This window comes from Furipterus horrens, unplaced genomic scaffold, assembly GCF_987537825.1.
Source record: "Furipterus horrens unplaced genomic scaffold, mFurHor1.1.pri manual_scaffold_3, whole genome shotgun sequence".
NCBI lineage: Eukaryota > Metazoa > Chordata > Mammalia > Chiroptera > Furipteridae > Furipterus > Furipterus horrens.
The window spans coordinates 82,793,560-82,815,383 of NW_028327173.1; the positions used below are offsets into that span (position 1 = coordinate 82,793,560).

Here is a 21,824-nt window from a genome sequence, read left to right on the forward strand (position 1 = left end):
GGAAACAAAAACATAAATACGCTTTATGATCATCTATCTTCCTATGAAATATCTTGATAGGCCTTAATCGAGGCAGTGGAAAACTTGATAAATTCTGCCCTTCTCACCTCTCTCTCTCTCTCTGTCTCTCTCTTACACACACACACACATTTTTTATACCAAATATTATGTATAAAATGTGGAGTCTACCCAGTCTCAAATTTTCATTAGGTTTTCAGCTTAAGTCAGTCTGAAGGGCTTCCCCCTCCCTAGTTTTTCAGGTGTGGTAATTCTAATGGCTGTGAAGCATTTAGTTTCATTGTAGATTAATCCTCTGAAGGCAGTATGATTCCCTCAGCAAGCTTCCAGCACTTCGGGTAAACAGATTCCACTGAAAGGGAATCTATAACTTTTATAGACATTTTACGGGCATTCATCTTTACCAAGAGCCATTTTCCAAAGTGGACTCGCCTATGATGCTTTTATAACTGTTACAATCACTCACACTAGTTGTTCTTACCCTTTGGGGGGTAATGGACCTATTTGAGACTCTTGAGTGAAACCTCATGAATTCCAGGTACAGAGCCCTTGACTTTACACAACCTTCTGAAGTAGAAACCCTTCTTCTCTCCTACCTGCAGTCATGCATGTAGTCAAGTTGATCATGTACTACCCGGTGGCAATGCAACACTAGGATGGATTCAGGGACACCTTTGGGAAGAAGGCGGTGCCATTTTTTAGCAGTCTGCTTCTCGTAAATATCCTCCCTCTCAGAGGAAGGACTCAGCCGATCTTTCATTTCTAGAATTCCACCTTGGCTTTGGGTTCTCAAACCAGTTTACAGACTTCGTACCACTCATCTCAAAGTCTTAGAAGAATTTTTAAGTATAAAAAAGAAAAACGTTCCCTAATCACACGGCTATATTTAATAACATGAAAGCTGAGACAGGAGGCAAAAACCCTAAATCAACTTGACATCCCTTTTACTCTCAAATATTAGTGTGAGCACTTGTTTTCTTTGGAAAACAAGTAGGGAAAGGGCCACATTTGATCAGAAAAGCACAATTGTTAAAATATCAATGAAACTTAAGTGAATTTCCTTTTCTCCAAGTTCCAGTGGCTCATGAAGTGCTTTTGGCGGGTGCTTCAGGAACAGGCCACTGAACAGGCCCCTCACGTCCCCAAACAAAGTCTCCATTGTAGATTTTTTTTGTTTGCAACAATACAAAACACAAAAAGTGAAAGTCATTCTCCCCTGCCCAGAACAGTACTGCAATAATAAGGATAACAACTCAGTGAGGCTTCAGATTTGCATAGTGCTTTACACTTTTTCAGAGCATCTTCACACACATTATTTCAATCAACTCATTCAACAATCTTTTGGCTGACAATAAGACAGTAGAAACCATAGGATCTTGCCCAAGATCATACAGGTAGTGGAACAACTGGGGCTAGAACCCAGCTGCATGATTGGTCCAGCATTTTCCCAGGTCACAAAACAGATCTCTGTCCCACTGTCACCCTCCCTGGTGTCTTCTCACTCTCCATAGTCAGGCTGCTCATCAGTGAGCAACAATATCTAACTGTAGATACAGATTTCAAACGAGAAAAAACATTAAGTTCTTTGACAAGCATATATAGAGATATAAAAATAAAAGTGGCATTCTTCTTTATTGCTTCTTTATAAATGCCTTTCCCAGATGAAAAGGCCCTGTTGGGGAACAGTTTACTGACCTGTTATTTCTATGTACACATAATACTCCTTAGTAATAGCAGAGCCTTCACAGCAGGAAATTATTTGCTAAATATTTCCCACTGTCTCACAGCATGGCCTGTCCATTTCTCCCAGACATAAAACATCTGGGCTAGTCCAAGAAAACACAGCAAATTCAAAGAGATGTTTCCCAGATGTGCAGCTGTCCTCAAGAGTCTGTCACAGAGCCAGCTGTGGAGATTCGTACTTCCAAGGCCCTTTTCCAACTGCACCTCACCATAGCTTTTATATGACTGAAAAAAATGTCAAAGAGGTTGACCAGGTAGCTGAATAAAACACTGAGCATGTAGCTGTGAAGGGGCAGCACTAGAGAGCACCCTGCAGGGTGGCCCCATGCTGTGTGGTCATGTGATGATTTTCAAAATCTTGGTCACAAATAGTACAGTGGAATCCCCTTTCAGATGTTTCTGTCAGGTGAAAGGCTTCACAAGAAGGCTGCCATCTTCAGTGTGGGCGCATTCTTCTTGCGTTCTGTGTGTCATGAGCCACACCACCGAGCCTTTGACTTTAGGAAAAACAACCTGCAGAAATCTTGCTCATACCAGTTCTGTCTTGTGAAGAGGTACGGGCTCCACATGCTTGTTTGGGGAGGTGACTGGGAGGAAAGCTCGTTCCATGCCAGGTTTAGAAAACTCTGGAAAAATGCTCTGTTGTTGTGCAAACTTCTGAAATATAAAATACAAGAGATAAATGAGAAGTGAATGATTGGAAAAATGCATCAGTTATCACCTTGATTTAAACTCCATTCACTAAGGACTGCCTGGGCAGCTCATTCTGGGAGCCCTCCATCTACTGGCTACCTCACTCACTCGACAATGAATTTGGACTATTTCACTGCTATCTGTAAACTCTGACCAGGACATGCACTGATTATAGACTGGGGTCATTTCAAGCCCCTGCTGTTAATTACCTGTATGAAAAAATCAGTACTCACAGAAATAAGTATCACTTTTTAAATTTACTGCCCAGTAATTCTAATTATCTTATGTGCAAATAACTCTAAGGACCAAATTAAAGCTCCTACACTTCTTTATATCCCTGACAGTGCTTAGGTTAATGCCTTATATATAGTAGGTGCTCACTGGAGTCTTCTAATTGACTAATGGCTAAAATAGCAACCAGAGAGATGAGTACATGGTCAAAGAGCCAAGTAAGTCAATAAAGGGACCCAATCAATGACAAAAAAAATCCCCGGCATAACTCCTGGGTGAGATCTGTCCCAGTCCATAAGTAGCCAGTCCTTCCTGATGGTATCGAGACATATGGGAAAGATCACTTCCTAGCGGTCCTGGTCCAGAGCTGACCCTACTCCCCTACAATTTCAGTCAACACAGGTGAGCAACTAGGCAGAAAGAGGTTCAGGGTCTTTAAGCTGGAGGCTGCTGCCGACAACTCAAAGGCATGCCAATGATGCCTAAGCACCGGTCAGCCACCCTCTACCACAGGACATTCTCTGTGTACCCCACTGCCCGGAGGGTAGATAGTCAGTGTTACACTTTCTACCACTGTAACTACAAAGGCCCTCTGGCATTTCTCAAACTTTCTTCATGTGTCTTACTTCATGTGTCATCTCAGTGCTCCGAGCAGAGCCATAAGACAAAAAACAAGCTTGGCGCTTGCTAGTAAGTTCTCACCATCAGGGGGCCTCAATAAGTCCAGGGCACAGAGACTCTCACTCTGTTGTTAAATGATTCACACTATCTACAAAACATTCGATTTGGTGCCCCGGTTAATCTTTAAATAATAACAGGTCTTTCAAGAAGATACTTACACAAGTGAAAATGATGAGTGTTAAGTAAAAAACCACCAAAGCCAACAGCAGTACAATCTCAGCTCTGTATTTCTTAAAAGTCTCTTCTTTGCGCTCCATATGACATCCTTTAAAAAAAATAAGTGAAATATTAAGCCATTTAACGAAACTTTTCTTTTCTGCCAGAATAAAAGGCAAAGATGCTTTGTCCTTGCTTTTTAAATCCTTGCCTCCCATTCCTGCCCTCACATCTGTGCTGTCGGAAGAACAAGAGTAATGACAGCAATGACAGTGGTGGCAGCAGACAGCACTCACTCTCACTCTGCATCCAGCTGTGTGCAATGGGACTGACATACAGCATCTCACGGGACCTTCTGAGGAGGCCTGAGTATCCCCATTTTACAGATGAAGGAGGCGAGGCTCAGTAGGCTGAGGGACTAAGGCAGGTGGCAGAGCCGGGGGTCTGGTCCAGACTTATCCTGTTGCCCATCTGCCTGCATTTCAAATCTGTGGTGTTTCCTGGCTTTTATTTTGCCTTCATATCTGACAAACCCCCACTTGTTGATTCGCACATAATCTAACTTCACTGATGCTGTGTAGAATGCTAGGTGTCCTGACATTCGTAAGAGTGCAGGACTATAAAATGAGGCAGGTGAGCCGCCTGGCTACCATTTTTGTAAAATCATTAAAGCTCCTCCACCAAAGCTGATAGCAAGGGTGGCCTACAGAACAGCTCCCCAAGAGGTTGTTAAAGGCTGTGATTGCAGCACTCTGGGAGGGTGAGTGAAGTGTTCAGCCCAGGAGGGGACATAGCGGAGACAGCCTCTCCCCACTCAGGCATGACATCCACTGTACTGTCTGGGGAAGCAAGTTGCCTACTGAGTCTACCTAAAGGCCAGGCAGACGCAGGCAGAGTGCAGATGATGGGGGAACTCTTCTCAGGGACCAATGATGGTCCTCAAGAAAACTGTTGACCCCTGAAACTGGATTTAAAATTTAGTGCAATAGTCTGAGAATGGACACTCACAGGAATCTGAGACCTCAAGGTTGAGAGCCATTGTTCTAATGGTTCCTAACATTTATTGAGCACTCAGCCTACCCCAGGCGCTGTCCTAGGCATTTTAGTCCAATATCTCATTTAACCTTCATAACAAGCCTTATGTTGTAGAAATTATCGTCCCCATTTTAGAGATGAGAGAACTAAGGCTTAGAATCAAACAGAGATTTGCCCAAGATCACATTAAAGAATAACACAACTAATATCTGAACCACGTCAAAGTGACTCTATAGAGTCTGACCACTGAACCGGGCAACTTGAAGGCCTTTGAAAAGGAAAGGAAAGAAAAGTAGCTTTCTCTTTCATTTCAGCTGTGCTCTTCCTGCCAGGTGGCTCTCATTTCTCTTTCATGTGAATAATATTCATGGAAGCCTACTGTGCACCCGGATATAGCAGAAGACAAAGCAGAGAATGTAGCGTGTTAGGTGTAGTAAGTCCTGCAGAGACAAATAAAGCAAGATAAAGGGGTAGAGACTGAGAAGAGTTATAAGGGGTGTGTATACACATGCATGTGTGTGTAACAGTGAACCAAATCCAAACACTGACCAATAAACAGTGATTGTGTTCTTGGGAGTATTAGAATATTATCTTAAATCAGATTCTCTTCAAATACCCAATAGGAAAAACAGCTATTCTAAAGAATCAGGGGCCACAGCCAATGAGGCTCAGTTGGTTGGGCATTGTCCTGTCATCCTGCAAACCAAAAGATCACTGGTTCGATACCTGGTCAGGGCACATGCCTAGGTTGTGGGGTCAGTCCCAGGTCGGAGCATGTACAGAAGGCAATTGATCGGTGTTTCTCTCCCTTCCTTTCTCCCTCCCTTTCCCTCTCTCTAAAAAAATAAAAATAAAAATAAAATAATTTAAAAATCTGGGACTCTATGATAACAACATGTTTGTCATTTCAAGACTCAGCCACTGACAAGAATTGGGCAAAAGTCAAATGCAAGGCATATTTTAAGTTACATAAAGAAATCATGAAACCCTGGCTGGTGTGGCTCAGTGGATTGAGCTGTCAGCCTGTGAACCAAGTGTCGCTGGTTCGATTCCCAGTCAAGACACATAACTAAGTTGCACGTCAGGTCCCCAGTTGGGGGCAAGAGTGAGAGGCAACCACACAGTGATGTTTCTCTCCCTCTCTTTCTCCTTTCCCCTCTCTCTAAAAATAAATAAATAAATAAATAAATAAATAAATAAACGAACAAACAAATTATTTTTTTTTTAAAAGAAGAAGTCATGAAAAAAATCCAAGGAGATAATCCTTGTCTTGGCAATCAATTCTTGGAGCAAAAATGGTATTCTGTCACTGGAACATTGTTTCTTTGCTGTACTCTTTTACTCTGGCCTGAGTTGAGGTATTGGGAAAGTCTACCACCATGAGGCAGCTACCTTAGGGCAGGTTACAAGGCCCCAAAGGAGCAGATTATGACACAGTTACCTGGTGCTGGGAACCACACAATTTCTCCATCTTCAAAAAAACTGGACTCAGACACTTCCTATTTGCTCCAAAGGACTCTTAGAGGACTAAACAACAGCCAGATGAGTTGTCTGACTACGTTTGGCATCTACCCCAGTGAGGATGGGTAAATCTGTTCTTCTTTAAAGAAAAAGAAAAAAGCCACGACATTCTTGCAGTAGAATTTAGCTGTTAGCCACAGAAGTGACCCAAAGCTTCCAACTTAGGCTCCAACTGAGAGGGTCAATTTTAGGACCCACAGAAAGTACATAAGCATTTTGCAAGCAGAAAACAAGGGCAGCAGATCACCTCACCTGTCACCTTCAAGATCACTGTGCCACTTTGGTTCCTCTGCCCGTCCGGCCCCTCCAGAGTGCATCTGTATGTCCCTGAGCTGCAGCTGGTGGTGTTCCGGATCCTCAGGGAATACGGCCCTGGACTGGAGGCCTCCTGCTCCATCTGGTGATAGCTCCGCAGATCTTCCTGGAGCACCTCTATCCTCTCTTCCCCGCCCTCCGTCGTAAGCTGTTAAAAAAAAGAACCCTATGGAATCGTGCTCTCTTGACAAACCTGCTGGCACTGAGCTGCCTTGTCAAGGTGCCACCTCCTGTTTTCATAAAACCCATCCCCAGCAGTCTTTTTAAAGCAAGATATTGTGTGGATGTGTGGCGTTTAGGGGAGGAGGAGAGGATCCCTGACAATTCTTTAAGACTGTCTGTTTTGGAATTAGGTCAGGACTGCATTTTACGATCCCTCCTTTCCCGTCTTCTACCCTACAGAAAAGAGGGGGTGTTGCCGCTGACGCTGACGGTGTCTGGACGGCAGTGATCTGACGAAGTGGGTAAATCACTCTGAATCAAATGTTGTTGCTGGTTGTTCTGTATTAAATGTTCTCTTGTTTTCTTCAGATACCAACTCACCTGCTGACTGATTCTCATTTTCGTATCCCAGCTTTTGATTTGGAAACATCCCTAAATCTGTTACAATCATTGCCAGACAACTCAACGAAAAGCAGAGGTGCCAATGGGTAATGCCTCCCATGAACAGTCCCCTGTTCTCCGAAGGCTGTGTAACTGTTTGGTCATCCATAACGTCACAGGAGGCACCACACTTACTCCTCTACTGAAGTAGGGAGACAGGTGACAGCAGAGCCACGCAGGAATTCCGTGTCAGATCACTTGGCAGCCACAGCAAGATATACCCAGAAGGACAGTTACAGCTTAAATCCCTGGACGCAGGACAGACCAGCCGGACTGACTGGGGTAGATTAGCCAAACTAATATGACTGGTTTTCTTCCCCTGAACTATCTTTGCGATTAATTGCTGGGGTCTTTTCATCATCTGCTTCAAAGATTAGGCACGTACCACATTCACCATCAGCTCTCTTTTCCCCCACATATGTCTTTAATTTGCCTAATTAACTTGCCCATCCATCCTCCAATGAAATGTTTTAAAGCTTCTAACATGGATTTAAACAAACAGAGAGGCTAATCACTGTTCCGGTGCTCATGAGCAGCGGCGGGGAGCCTGGGGTTCAGCGGGGTTCCTTCCCTGTCTGTCCCCAGCATTGCAACAGCACCAAAGAGCCACCGTAGGGTGAGATACAGCAGGAGCAGGCTTCACTGCCACGTCTGTGCCTGCACCTGCCCAGGTGTCATCTCCTGTTCTGGTGGCGCCTACAACTCCCCTTCCCCTTCTCAAAGGGGAACCAGGAAAATAAAAAACCAAGGGGTCAGGGGAACACCCAGTGAGGCAGTGCAGCTCAGGAGAGAAGATCACACAAATACACCCTCAGTGGTTGGTTTCTGCTTAATTTATTAAGTTAGGGAGCACACTACGAAGTCACCAGAAAGCTCAGGCTCCAGCTTCCACAGCCTTGGGGGATAGTTAGCATTCCTGTGGAGTGGACTACAGAGACATCTGGTGGCAGATTTATGGCTCCTACAAGGAGCCCCACTCCACTTACTCCTTCCTGGCAAGGGGTTGCTAAGACTAATGGCTTTTCTCAGGCTGAGTCTATGAACGTAAATCTCATTTCTTGATAGTTCTTGTGTTGGAAGGTTCCTTCCTAAATAATCAACGATCTACAGTCTGGGGCCTTTAGGTGTTCAAAAATAAAGGGGGGAAAAGAAGGTGTGGCCGAGGAACCTTACCATAATTAGGTCGTTCAATGGATTCTAGAACACATACAATATAGCTCAATTTTTCCCTTTTCAATGCTAATTAAACCACAAACTAAAACCTCATTGTGTGCTCACATCTGTCCCCTCCTCGCTGCCTGCAAAGGTGCTTCCTCCTACCAGAACTTTAGATGGGCCAGGTGCCCAGGACCATCCAGGGCCACCTGTTCCGAGACTCCCCACTCCCCATTTCCAGTTTGAACTAATCAATTCAGCCTGGTCTCTGAAATCTCCATGGTGACGTCTTTTCAAACTTAACCTCCAAAAGCACTCAACTCAGATTTCTTTCTAACAGATTTCACTGGAACTCCGTTCTGCTAGAAATCTCTGCATCTGAAGAGATGGAAACTCATTGCAACCATCATTTCGAAATGATCTCCCTCTTGTTTTCTCCTGGGGGCCTCCTCTCCTCCCATCCAGTTTTCTGCTGGGGACCTCCCACCCTCAGCTCAGAGAGACCCATCTGAGAGTCAAGATCAAACCTTCCAACCTCTCTGGAGCTGGTGGGAACATAAACTATTGCAGTTATTTACATGAAGAGGGCCGTACCATGCTGGCTGCTGGGAACCTCCGAAATAAGTATGCCTGACTGATCGGAACCAAGTGGCAGCGTCCTTCTGCCTATATGCAGAAGAGAATTCATTTTGAACATCAGCAGTAACAACAACAAAAATTTATTTGATGGTCAGAATTCCATGGGCCTCTAGCATAACTTCCACTGGGCCTCTAGTTATTTTCAAATAGCAAAACAAAGGCAAGGTGAGATCATGAGAAGGACACAAAGAAGTTGGGGAAAGGCAGAACAAAGAACCTCAAAGCAACCTGCAGAATTTTGATGTCCTGAGCCACCACAACCACCAGTGGGATCACGGCAAAGTATCTCAATCCCCACAGGGTCATCTTCCAATGGCCCCTTCCTGGGTCTTCCTGAAGGACCCAGAGAACAAGAAAACCTACAGACTTCACCTGGGAACTCTGGCCACAGTAACAAACAACTCTCTTTGCCTGATAACTCTCTCCAGCAAAAGGAAGCTATAAATCCACACGATGTGCCTGGAAATATTTCATAACCCTCCTCTAGCTTCAAGCTGTGAGTACAGATGATGCCTATTCCCCTTCTTTTTGTTATTTTAAGATATACCTTTGTGGATGAAAAAGGGGCCACGCACTAAACCTGACGAGCTCAGGGGAAGCCTGTGTGGCGGCCTTGCAAACTCAAGAGACTGAAAGTAACCACATAGGATGGTCTGAACATAAAAATTACTAATGAAAAGTGGGTTATGGCAGTAGTCACATCCTAGGCCTGTAACTTCCTTGATAAAAGCCAGTCTTTACCTTACATGAACCCATGTATTGTCTTTTTGCATCTAAGATAACATGCCTTTGAAATGTCAGAGTAATCTTCTTTTTCAGACCCTCAGGACACAACAGCTGCTCCAGAACACAAGACCACAGAACTCCTCATTGTTACCGTGTTCCCGCATACCATCTCCATGTGCTGTAAATGTTAACTGTTAACTATCCAGTACCCACCAATGTAAAAGAAATGTTTCTCCATATTGTCTTTTTATCCAATCCCAGAGACTTCCCCAGAGTGTTCTCCCACCCCTTAGTATACCACCAATGGGTTTCATATAACCTTCCTTATGTCTCCTGCTTTGATTCTAATGTATAAAATAAGCTGCAAAACTGCCATTCTCCATAGCATTTTCTCAATCTGTTGAGATTTTGCTTCCCAGCAACTGTGGTCAGTTTGGTTCAAATAAACTCATAAAAATTCTCTACAGGTCTGGACATTTCTTGCATTGACGCCTTCTCATGCAACCCCACTCGGGCAATCTGGGATTTGCCTACAACCGCAAAAATACAGTAGTTGTATTTTTTACGTTAATGTTGCATGCTGAAAATGGGAGTGGCACTAGCAATATCAAGAGACTCTACGTAAAAGTTCAAATCACTGCCTTCGACTCTGTGGCCGAGCAGCCATCACGCCGCCCCTGGGGTGAGCTCACCATGGTGGCAGCAGCAGCGTTTGAGAGACCAAGGAGAACTTCAGTGGGAGGAAGACAATGTAACAGTAAATGAGCCATCCTCAACTTTGCTTTGTTTTATAAGTCCTTACAAACATTTGAGCTGGCTCAAAATTAACTGGCAAGAACAGCTCTTTAAACATTCAAAATCTAGAAGTGTTTCACTGCCTCTCTACAAAAGCATTATAGGAAATAGTAATTTATAACAAAGGAACCCTCAGATTCATTCACAGCCAAGTATAATTGACAGGAATGATTGAATGCATGTTTCACAGCGCTAATATTGTAGTGTGCTAAACCACAACATGATTTGGGCAAATTAATTCCTCAAAACACTCATCCCAATTATCTTTTAAAAATCCACACTCCCTGCATTAAGTCCTATGCTGACCGTTCTATTTTTTCTATTGAACTGGAAAAGGGTAAAATACAGGACATCTCATTTTCAGAAAACCTATGGATGCCACCAGTTTCACTAAATAATTTAAATACTATATTCTTTCTCTAAAATTGCAGTTTGACCTTAAGGAAATCACAAGCCTGAAATTAAAATAAACTCTCTTTAATTTGCTGAGTACTAAATCAATCAAACACAAGTATTAACTTTAAGGGCACATAAATAAAGTTTGTTTTTTTTAATGATAGACAAATTTGAACAAGAATAAAATAAATCAAATAAATAGTGAAATATGGCTGAAAATAAAGCAATATTTTAATTAAAAATTCATCATTTTACATTATTTTATCCAACTATGTACTAATATTCTGGATTACTATATTTGAATATAAGAGAGCTACACTTCCATTTCAATGACAAAAAATTCTGATGACAAGCCTGAAATCTAAATTAATTATAAATGAGATTTGGTAAGAATATGATAGGAGCCCTGGCTGGTGTGGCTCAGTGGATTGAGTGCCGGCCTGAGAACAAAGGGTCACCTGTTCGATTCCCAGTTGGGGCACGTGCTTGGATTCTGGGCTGAGTCCCTGGTTGGGGGGTATATGAGAGGCAACCACATGTCGATGTTTCTCTCCCTCTCTTTCTTCCTCCCTTCCCATCTCTCTCCCCACTACCCCTCTCTCTAAAAATAAAATAAATAAAAATCTTTTTAAAAAGAATGTGATAGGAAACTACTAGAAAAGATTTCTTTAAGGGGCAATGTGTGTATATATATGCATGTAAATATTTAATCCTACAAATTTGATTAAACATATTTAAAGCTATGTACTTGAAGAATTTAAAGGTGATATTAATCTGATATATTCCAATCACATTTAACAGCTGTTTTTTTTTTTATTGCATTTCTCATGCACTAACATTCATGTACCTTGGTTTCCAACTCAATTAAAGTGCCAATATAATCACCATCCATCATAAAAACAGCTCTTTATAATGTGCAAAATAGTTTGGCTTAGAGGTTGATGTCCTAATGAGGGTAGAATGTATGCACATTAACATCGTTTTTTTTCTAAGTGTAGTTTTATTGGGAAAATGATTTTCCACTTTGAAATTTACTGGATCTAACAAACAGAGTTGAATTTATGACTGTTAACAGAGTCACGAATATAGCAGAGGCAACATAATTAAAAACACAGAAGTTGGACTTGGAACCAAACCCTAGTCTCACCATGGTGAGTTCTACCCTCAGCCAACTGACTGAGCAGCTCTCAGGCTTCATCTGCTCCACCGAAATGGGGTGTCAGGTGGTAATTATATCTCACAACGTTGGTCTAAAGATATCTGTGATGACGGAGGTGGACATGTAGCATAGCATCAATCATACAGAGAGTCCTAAAAATGTTACTACTCTCTTTTCTTTTCATAGCCAAGGTTTCATTCAGTATTCTAAATAGTTCCCTGCACATAGGAAATATTCAAAAGGTACTTGCTGAATGAAGGAAGGAAGTTTAAATACAATGAGAAAGTTACTGATACAAGGGCACTGGCCTTGGAATTGAAAGGCCTGACGTCAAGCTCAGCTTCTCAGGTCAACTTTGGTAAATCACATCACCTCAGAGTCTCATTTCCTCACTTGGAACTACCTTACTTACTTCATGGCGTTATTCTAAGAATCAAATCAGAAAACACATAAACGTGCTTTATAATTGATAATGTCAGTAACAGAAATTATCTCTGATAGCTTTCCACTCCATCCATTTCATTCAGGCATTCCTTATCGTTGATACTTTCAGTCTCCTCTCTGGCAAAGTTTCCTAAAAGTCCCAATCTCTGCTCTAGGAAGAAATTATTTTTCTACTCACAATGTCTCTAAAATAGCCAACAACACTCTGAATTTTCTAAAGCACCGTCATAAGGGGTCAAAAACCCTTTGAAGGTAACCTCAGACCACTCGTTGTTCATGCCAATCATACTTCTTCCACTAGTATCTTGTGGGTCCCGCTGGCTTGGTAGGCACACCCTTATAAGCGGAGGTAATGTCCTTCACAGGGCGCTACATCTGGTTCCAGAGCAGGCCCATTTCACTCAAGCTTGACATCTGTGACCAGATAAACTCGTTCTGATGGACATGTGACCCAATCAAACCCACTTAAGTATAATCAGAAATTCACTGAGATATGAAAAGAAAGGCAAAATCTTTTCCTTTGCACTTGATCCTGGCAGGTTATACAAGTCTGCGGTTATCAGCTACTATCCACCGTGCGGAAGCTGATAATAAAACCAACATGAAGGAAGAAAGAGTTGAGAGACTGAAAGACATGAAGCCCTGAGGATATTCACAAACCTCTGAATATAACTGTATTTGTTTCCTACAGTTCCATAACCAAGTACCACAAACTGAGCAGTTTAAAACACCAGAAATTGATTCGCTGAGAGTTCTGGAGGCCAAAAGTCAAAAATCAAGGTGTTGGCAGGGCCCTGCTGTGTCTGAGGGCTCTAGCGGAGAATCTGTTCCATGCCTCACTCCTATCTCTGGTTTGCTGGAAACTCTTGGCATTCCTCAGTTTGTGGACAGGTCACTCCAATCTCTGCCTCCATCTTCAAATGGTGTTCTCTGTGTGTGTGTCTCTGTTTTCTCTTCTTTTAAGGACACCAGTCACTGGATTAGTACCCAGCCTAATCAAGTATGACCTCACTTTGACTTGATTACATCTGAAAAAACCCTATTTCCAAATAAGATCCCATTCACAAACATCAGGGATTAGGGCCAAGGCATATCTTTTTGTGGGACACCATTCAATCCACACCACCAGCTGCAACTGAAGTATAAACAATACTTTGATTTTTAAATTTATTCCATTTCAACTATAGAAACCAATATGCAGTATTCCCTTTTCTTTAACCTAGTTTTGGTCGAATTGTAATCCTTCACAAATGAAAGAGTCCTAACTGATAGAGACACCCCTCACCACCCCACAAATAAACGTGGCACACAGGGAGCTATCTCCACATGGCTCCAGCCCCTAGGCCAATCCTGTTTTATCCCTCTGGCTCACATGTCTCCCCCTCCTCAAGGAATGAGACACCAGGGCCTGCTTTGATTCAGAACCTCTGCTCTCCAGAACTGACCCAGTGTGAGTCTGGTCCAAGGTAAATATGAATTGCTTATGGCAACTAGCATTCTTATTTTTCCATAAATTTTCACAGCTGGACCCATAATCTCAGACAACCACCAGCTCTTCTGGAATAGATCCTCTCTTGAAGAATTGGTACAAGAACAAGAGTAGATTAGTTGATGCTCCAGGAAACTACAAGTGATACTAACAAGCCTTGGGCCCTTACATTTATCCTAGTACTACGTGACACATGGGAATTTTACCCAAGTATCTCCAGTGCAAAAACAAAACTCAAAAATACGCTTACAGGTATAAAAGAATCTTAGGGAAGTACTCTAGTCTAGGTTTGGTTTGACCTAAGGACTGCTGGTAGAAAATTTGGGGTCATTGCAGGAGTGACCAAGAGGGATCATGGAAATGGTTTTTTGATGGAGCAATACTTATTTTTAGGTAAGCGAATCTCTTCTTAGTCCTGCCTTACATAAAACCTTCCCTTACATCACGGAGACCTTCTTTTCTCTTCCTCTTCTTTGTGCAGTGACATAACCAAGTACAGAATGAAGATAATCCAGTCCTCATGTGATTCAGGTTCCCCCTTTTATTCATGGAAAACAAGTGCTTAGTGTTTTTTCTATTTATTCCTCAGCTGCCTTCTTCCTCTCCACCCTCTTTCAAGCTAACAGATGTCAGCAACTTTGCCCTGACTCATCAGTACCCCAAATTCTCAGTGAATCCACCATGGCTACTTCTTCTTTGCCACTCTGAGGCAGCCACATGCTGTCTTGCCCACTCTTCCACAGAACCACGTGGACAGGGCTGGTGACCACAAGGGAAGGAAAGGTATATCCACACATGTGCACAAGTCTGATCAAGTTAACCTGATAGAAGATTCACTGTAGTGAAAGAATAAAGCCTCACTCTGAGATTCATCTTTCAGGATGAATCATATCCGGTCCTTCACAACAAGAAATATGACATTTTTCATTATGTCATCCTCTTTCCTTAAAAACTTTAAGTGGCTCCTTGCTGTCAAAAGGATCAAGTTCAAGCCCTTGTAGCCTGGCATTCAAGGTTCTTTACAATCTGCTCCCAGCCTACTTTCTAACATTACCTCTCCGCCTCTGCGGTATAATTCTTGCCTCTAAATCACTGGTTACCCATTGCTTTCCCAAAATGCTTGTGGATTCCTATGTCCAGCCTTTGCTCAAGATGGTCCTCTGGCAAAAGTTCCGTGTTGATCTTGGGATGGCCAATGTCAGGCCCAGGACTTGGCACATATTTGGGACTTAGAAATACTTACTAAATAATGAAAGTGTAAATATGACAGACACCTGAAAACCAACTTTGTGTCTCTCAGAATCTGACCTAAAGTGGAACACAGAAAAGTGATAGTAGTAAAGTAGTATAGATGCCAATGAAGACAGTATGATTTTTCTTTGATGCTAATATACGCATTGGTTTCACCTTTCAATGTTTTAGTGCTGGCTGGTTTGGCTTAGTGGATTGAGCGTCGGCCTGCGAGCTAAGTGTCGCTGGTTCGATCTTCCAGTCAGGGCACATCAGAGAAGGAAAACTCTGATTCCAAAAAACCTCCACTGCCTTGCGGCATACCTCTTCAGGGGAAAGGCTAAGGGAGTAAACCCCGACAGAAAATCCGGAGCCGGAGTCCCTAAGGGGGTTTGACGTTGTAGTCAACACCGGCAACTCCTGCGGCGCACCTGAAGCCAAGCTGTATTGACTCCGTCTTTCCCTTGGACCCTTCAGCTGCGAAGAGAGGGGGGGGTCTGCTGCATGGGCAACAGCAGACCCTCCATATCACCCTGCCCAGGCTCTGTAGCTTCAGTTTCACTGGAGAGGACACTCCAGCGTCATCGCAAGATGTCGATTCAACACGGGAGGAGACAGATACCGTGTCACTCCCGAGTCGGACTACACAGCCATTCTCGGCGGTGCAGATAGACTCTTAAGAAGCTACACCATCGTCTCTCACTCTCGAGACGGACGGCTGCCGACGACGATTTAATGTACAAATATTTCCTTTTTCTCCTGAAGACATGTTCTTAAATCTCTCTTACAACAGATGGCATTCCAAAATGAAGAAAGTACAGTGAGTGGCTCCTTCACAGGTCCATCAGGGTCTGTGGCTGTACAGATTGCATCTGCCAGACCATTCATCAACTGCAGCCCATCCCAAGACACTCTGCTCTCTTCAGTGCCTCTTGGCTTTGTGTCTCACTATTACATAAGACGGTAGAGAAGGAAAATGTAACTCCACTAAAGAGGATATTCACAATGCATGGAAGACAGTTTCATAACGAATGAAGAACAAGAAATATCCATGTGGTGAAGTAGCCTCATGTAAGCCCTTAACCCGCTCTCCCACAGATCCCTTAGTCCATAGGACATCCCATGATCTTCCACAGCTAGTGCTCTTCTAAATATTATAAACTTCAAGTCAGATTTATTCTCTGTAACCAGAGTCTTACTTCCCCTTTCTCCCTTCCTTTGGAAATCATCTAAAAAGGGCACTTGTCTTGTGACGCATGTCTGTCCCCACCCCTGCAGCGTCACCCAGAAATGAGCTATGTATCCTCTTTCGTTATGCATCAGCATAGGCTGTCAGGCTGCTGGCATGATAAAACCCAGTGCTTGCTGCGTCCTCCTGACTAATAAGCACTCCTCAGTAGTGGGAGCAAACATCACCCAAGCCCAAACACTCCATCCAGTGTCACCCTCCCCCTCCAAACCTGTGCGGCTTCATTAAAGAGAGTGTGGGCCAATGATGCTCAGTACAGAGCACAGATGTAGTCCTTTAAGAGATGTTCTAAGATGTTATGACTCCTGGCAGGAACAGGACTGTGCTATGCCCTCTTTTGCTACAATCTAACCCAGGGTCACAGCCAGCGGAAGAAGAGTGCTAGACCAAAGTTTATTTGCAGATTTTCTCAAAATACCTCCCCAAGCAACCACAATCTACTCAGAGCTTTCAAAGCTAAATTTAATGGCTGTACTGCATTCACTTTTGTGTTTCTCCTCAATCACTCATTCTGCCTTAAAAGGTACACTATAGGAAGGGATGAGAGAAGGATCCATTGTTGGATCCCAGAGAGGAAGACACACAGAGAGGAGGAAAGTATAGTTGGGTTAACAAGAATTGGGCTATCTGTACCTACTGCTGGCTCCACCTCTGACCTCCCCTCCCCGACCCTGTGCATGTCATTATTGAGCCGCCTCTGGCTCCCTGTCACTGTACATTTGTACCAGAGAGAATAAAATGGACACTATTCCCTCCCAACTTGCCCTAATGTTACAAACACTAATTGGGCGCCATCTGCTTTGAGTCTTTTGGTAAAAGGTACATGATACAAAACATGGTTCACACAGGTCCTTCTGTTAATCCCAAGTGATCAGTGCCAAATGGACAGTGCAGGATGCTCTGTGGTGCTGGAGACCTGAGTGGTACATGGAATTTTTAATTGTGAGTCATTATAACCATAGTTATGACAGGCAGAAAACCTGTGACAATGTGATGCAGTCTGGCGGGAAGTGGAACCTCCACACTCTTAGGGACTATCTGCTGCTCATGTCCAGCGGGCAACCCACACCTGTGCAAAAAGGTTTCACAGACCACATTAGTGATGACGCAGGAGGCAGCAGGAGCTAGGCTGGCTGTAGTCACCAGGTTTAAAGTCCTCACTTTACAGCTACCTCTCTACTTGGCTGAAACATTTTATAGAAGAAAATTGGGGGCAAGGGAAAATGACAAGACACTTAATCCTCTGTGAAATGAAGTATTTCCATATTTCACCACTGGCCTCATTTCCAGAACCCTCTATCCATTTTTGTTGTACAAGAACAATCGATGCCAAAGTCTAATTACTGGGTTGAAAAAGAACAAATTATCTACAGAATATGCTGAGACCTGTTAAAAAGTTCTTGAAGGAACAATGCATATCATTTTTGAGGTATCTGATCGTGTTTATTGGCAGAGCATGGTTCTCCTATCCACCACTACTCAATCACGGTTTACTTCCAAAAAAAAACTATGGTTATGATTTTTCAATGATTCTATTCCATGGACCAACAGAAAAAAAGAGAATGCCAAGAGACTTTTGTTTTGTTATTTTTTAAACACAGTTTTGAAACACCTTCAGGGTAAATCATGCAAGAACCATGTTCAATAAACAAGCACATACATTCCAGAGTTACATCATCAGCTGACAAGCAAGGAGATGCCCAAGGTTAATTGCTATGGTTTACTGTATCATTCCAAGTGACCTTGTGCAAGAAGATTTAACTTGACAACTGTTTGAACTTTACAGTCTGAAATTTCATCTGCTTGTTTCATGAGTAGTTTTTCATTACTCTCCTGGGGATATTAATGTTGTTTTCTTTTTAAAATTATTCTATGGAAGGAACAGTGATTTCATGTTTTTCCCTTCTTTAAGATAAGCCCCTCCCTGGCTAGCCCAGGGATACGTTCACTTTTTTACCTCATGTCAGCAATTTTCAACCTTTTTCATCTCATGGAGCACATAAACTAATTACTAAAATTCTGCAACACAACAAAAAATAGGTATAATTTTGATTCATACCTAGTGGATGACTATTGTTGTGTTGGCTGTTGTCGTTTTTTCATTTAACAATCTAATGGAAAAGGGGTAAGTGCCCCTGGCTAAATAGTCAGGTATTGCACGTTTTAAAAATTCTTGTGGCGCACGGGTTGAAAATCTCTGCCTTAAGTAATTAAGGGAGAAAACAAACATCAAGATAGACGGTTAAAAACTCAGGCTGTGGAGCATGTTATTTCACTCCCTAAGGCTGTTTCCTCATCTCTAAGGCAGAAATAAAAATAGTACTGGTCTCTTGGAAGATCTATGGGAAGGAATGAAACAACTATTACATTTATAAATAGTTACCTCAGAGCTAGCAGATGATGAATATTCAAATAATATTGGTTTCACACTAGTTTTATTGAAATAGTATTGTTTTTACAATGAGAACAATTTGGGAATGTGTTCCCTGATCTCACAGAGAACAAGGTGTAAATGACGTAGGAATAATAACAAACCTACTTTCACACACAACACAATGCCCCAAGGCCGAGGCAGCAGCTCCATGTCCACTGTGCATAACTCACAGAGAACCACTATAAATTCGCTCAGCACCCACGTTCCCAATTAACAGAGCAAACACTGGGTGCCATTCACAATGCACAAAGGCAGTTGTGCAGCACTGTCTCCAGGGAACTGACAATCTGGTTAGGAGAGTACACACACACACACACACACACACACACACACACAATATAAATGTCTTATGCTGCCTTGTTAAATACCCAGAGATACACATTCAGGTTCTTATAGCATCTTTTATGCCAGGCAGTAGAGAACCCTGCTTTGACAGAAAGGAACAAACACACAGAAATTTGAGTGAGAGCTGCAGAATAAGGCTGGGATACCATACACATTTGGCTTAAACCAGAGGTGCTGTTGTGGCAGTAACCTCATTAAAGGAGGTGAACAAAGGGCTGGTGACAGCAAACAGCCGCGGCTTGGTTTTGCAATGCCACCAGAACCTCAGTCTTAGAATCTTAGAATCTGAAAATGTTCTGGTTCAGAGAAAGCCTTAAAAAAGCCTCAGTGCGATTCAATCCTCTACAGAAGGGACAATGACGCTAGTTCTTCCACGCGTGGACAGCGCTCATGCACCCTCACAGCGCCCCCCTTGACTGACCTCTCAGGACTGCCAGAGGGGGGAGAAGCAGGGGGTAAAAGGGGAGGCCAAGGGCGTCCCAGAAAGGGGATGACTGACAGGTAACTACCACCTATGAAACAAACCCACATCTGTCTGTCTCTCAGTCCTTCTTTTCGAATTGCCCACCCTGCACTCCCAAATTGATGGCCATCACAGTCACAAAAGACCAAAAATCATAAATCCTCCTGTCCAATGTCCAAGTCTGCCCTAGCCGCTTTCTCCCCGGACTGTCGGCCCAACCGCAGGGCCTTGCAGATTAACCCAGCCAGATTATCTGCCCTCCCAAAACGTCTCCTGCGGGTCATTCGTCTCATTCATCTCGGGCCAATTCCAGGGGTAGGAAAGGACTGAAATCCTCGGGAAGGAAACCTAAGTCTGCCGCGTTCCTGGGTGTGCACAGTGTTGGGGCGCGGGTCAGGAGGCGTGTCGAAGCCTGGAGATAGCTGCGGGAGACGCCCCCGCCCCCAGCCACAGACGGTTGCGAATCTTAGGAAGGTCGTTCCCGCTGCCTCCAACTGAACAGACCAAACCCCAGCCCGTGGGCATCTCGTCGCTTACCTTGGTCCAGGAGACCGTGTAGGAGACGTGCAGGTCCCGGGGGGCGGTGCAAGGCAAGTCCACATCCTCGGAACAAGCCACCTTCACTTCCCGCGCTGCTAGCGCCAGGCTGCAGGCTGCAAAACGGAGAAAGACAGCGGCATGAGCAAGCGAGGAAAGGGGGTGTCGTGGGAAGGCTGGGGCGGGGGGCGACAGGAGGTCGAGGGCCCTACCGGAGCTCAGGAGCAGGAGCTGGAGGCCGCGCGACATGGCTGGGGGCTTGCTGGTCTGTGCCGCGCTGGGTTCGCGCTGCGCCCTTATACCCGCGTACACAGGGACGTCCCCCGGCACCGGCTCAGGGGAATCCCCAGCGCGTGGCGGAAGCGGCAGGCACGCCCTTCCCCAGCCAGCGCCGCCCGGGGCTCCCCCGCGCCCGCCCCGGCGCCCGAGGCCCGCGCGCGTTCCCGCCCCCGCGCGCCCCCAAGCTAGCGTCTCTGCAGCTGTGGCCCGGCAGCGGTTACAGCAATCCGTGCGTGCCCGCTTGGGGCTTTGCAAACCGCGCTCAGACGCGTGACACCTTCCCGCTGACCCGCATAACAAAGCCAGCAGCGAGGCCAGCCGGGGCTGTTTGGTGAAACCAGATTCAGAGAGATCGAGCGGCTTCCCCAATTGCCCAGCCTGCCCGTGGTGACTGCACTGATGAACCCAGGTCCTCAGTCTTGCCAGAGTCTGTGATACTGTACTCAGAAACTCACTAGACTTCCCAAAGAACCTGGCAAGTCTGTAGTTCTTGGCTCCCTGCCTTCTGGCGTGGTTGTCAGTCGGTATCATTCAGCCTGCTTAAATTACAATATTTCAACAATGGAGACTCTTTCCTAATAAAGTAAGAACTACATACAGAGAAATTTGGGGAAAGATTTTTTTAAATCTAGAAGAAAATAGAAACCCATGTATAATCCATCCAGAAGTAACTATTGCTAACATTTGATATTTTTACTTCTGTGAATAAAATGTAAATATTTTTAATGATCTGTTCTACAAACTATTTTGTAACCTACTTGATTTTAGCTTAATGTTTTGCAAGTGTTTCTACATAATTAAACAGTTTCAACAGTATCGTTTCGGTGGCTGCATAATATTCCATCCTATAGTTGTACCATAAGTTAGAACTGATTAGTACATTATTAACCTAGTGTTACTAGTCTCGATAGTGTTAGGTTGTTTCTTTAATTATTAATATTACCAAGAATGCTGTGGTTACGAAGATGAACTTTCATGTAGATAAACCTTTGCTCTAATAGTGGTTATATTTTCTCAGAGTAAGTACCTTGAGGATATTGTGCTAGGTCAAAGGGGTTTTATGATTTTGTTAAATAATGCCAGAATTACTTCCACTGAAGTGTACTCCAACTATATTCCTGCCCGCACTGTATGAGAGTATCTGTTTCCCAGCACTCTTGTCCATATAAATTGTTAACCAAACTTCCAGCTTTGTCCATGCTAGCAGTTAAAAAGAATGATAACTTGCCTTTAAAGTAGTTACACCAATTGACAAGCACGCCGGCTATGTGTAACTGCCTTTCCTTCGTAACTCTCACAAGGCTAATTTTTTAGGCACACAAAAGTAAGTATAGAAAATAAAAGAATCTAATGCATCTGTATGCAATATATTTAATAAAACAACTGTTCCTTGCTAGACCCCATACCTGGGCATTTAAGCTTCCCTTCAATTTTTCGTTGTTATAAACAGTGTTGTGTGAAGCTGGGGATGTTCAAACCCCCTGGCCC

The 21,824-nt window shown here is 43.7% G+C and overlaps 1 protein-coding gene across 2 annotated transcripts; it reads right to left on the bottom strand.

Annotated features, from left to right (window-relative positions):
- Positions 1 to 887: 887 nt before the first annotated feature.
- CD83 (CD83 molecule) lies at positions 888 to 20,467 on the bottom strand. 2 transcript variants are annotated; one of them, XM_090271755.1, is made up of 5 exons: positions 20,270 to 20,467; positions 20,058 to 20,173; positions 6,331 to 6,541; positions 3,525 to 3,631; positions 888 to 2,415 (listed from the first exon to the last, which is right to left on the bottom strand). In XM_090271755.1, exons 1-5 carry the CDS (start codon positions 20,304 to 20,306, stop codon positions 2,290 to 2,292), a joined length of 597 nt encoding a protein of 198 aa, XP_090127881.1. In that variant the 5' UTR covers positions 20,307 to 20,467; the 3' UTR covers positions 888 to 2,289. The 2 variants fall into 2 exon arrangements, with proteins under 2 accessions (XP_090127881.1, XP_090127880.1); XM_090271754.1 differs by having other exon boundaries at positions 888 to 2,418; positions 20,270 to 20,465.
- Between the last annotated feature and the right edge of the window lie 1,357 nt (positions 20,468 to 21,824).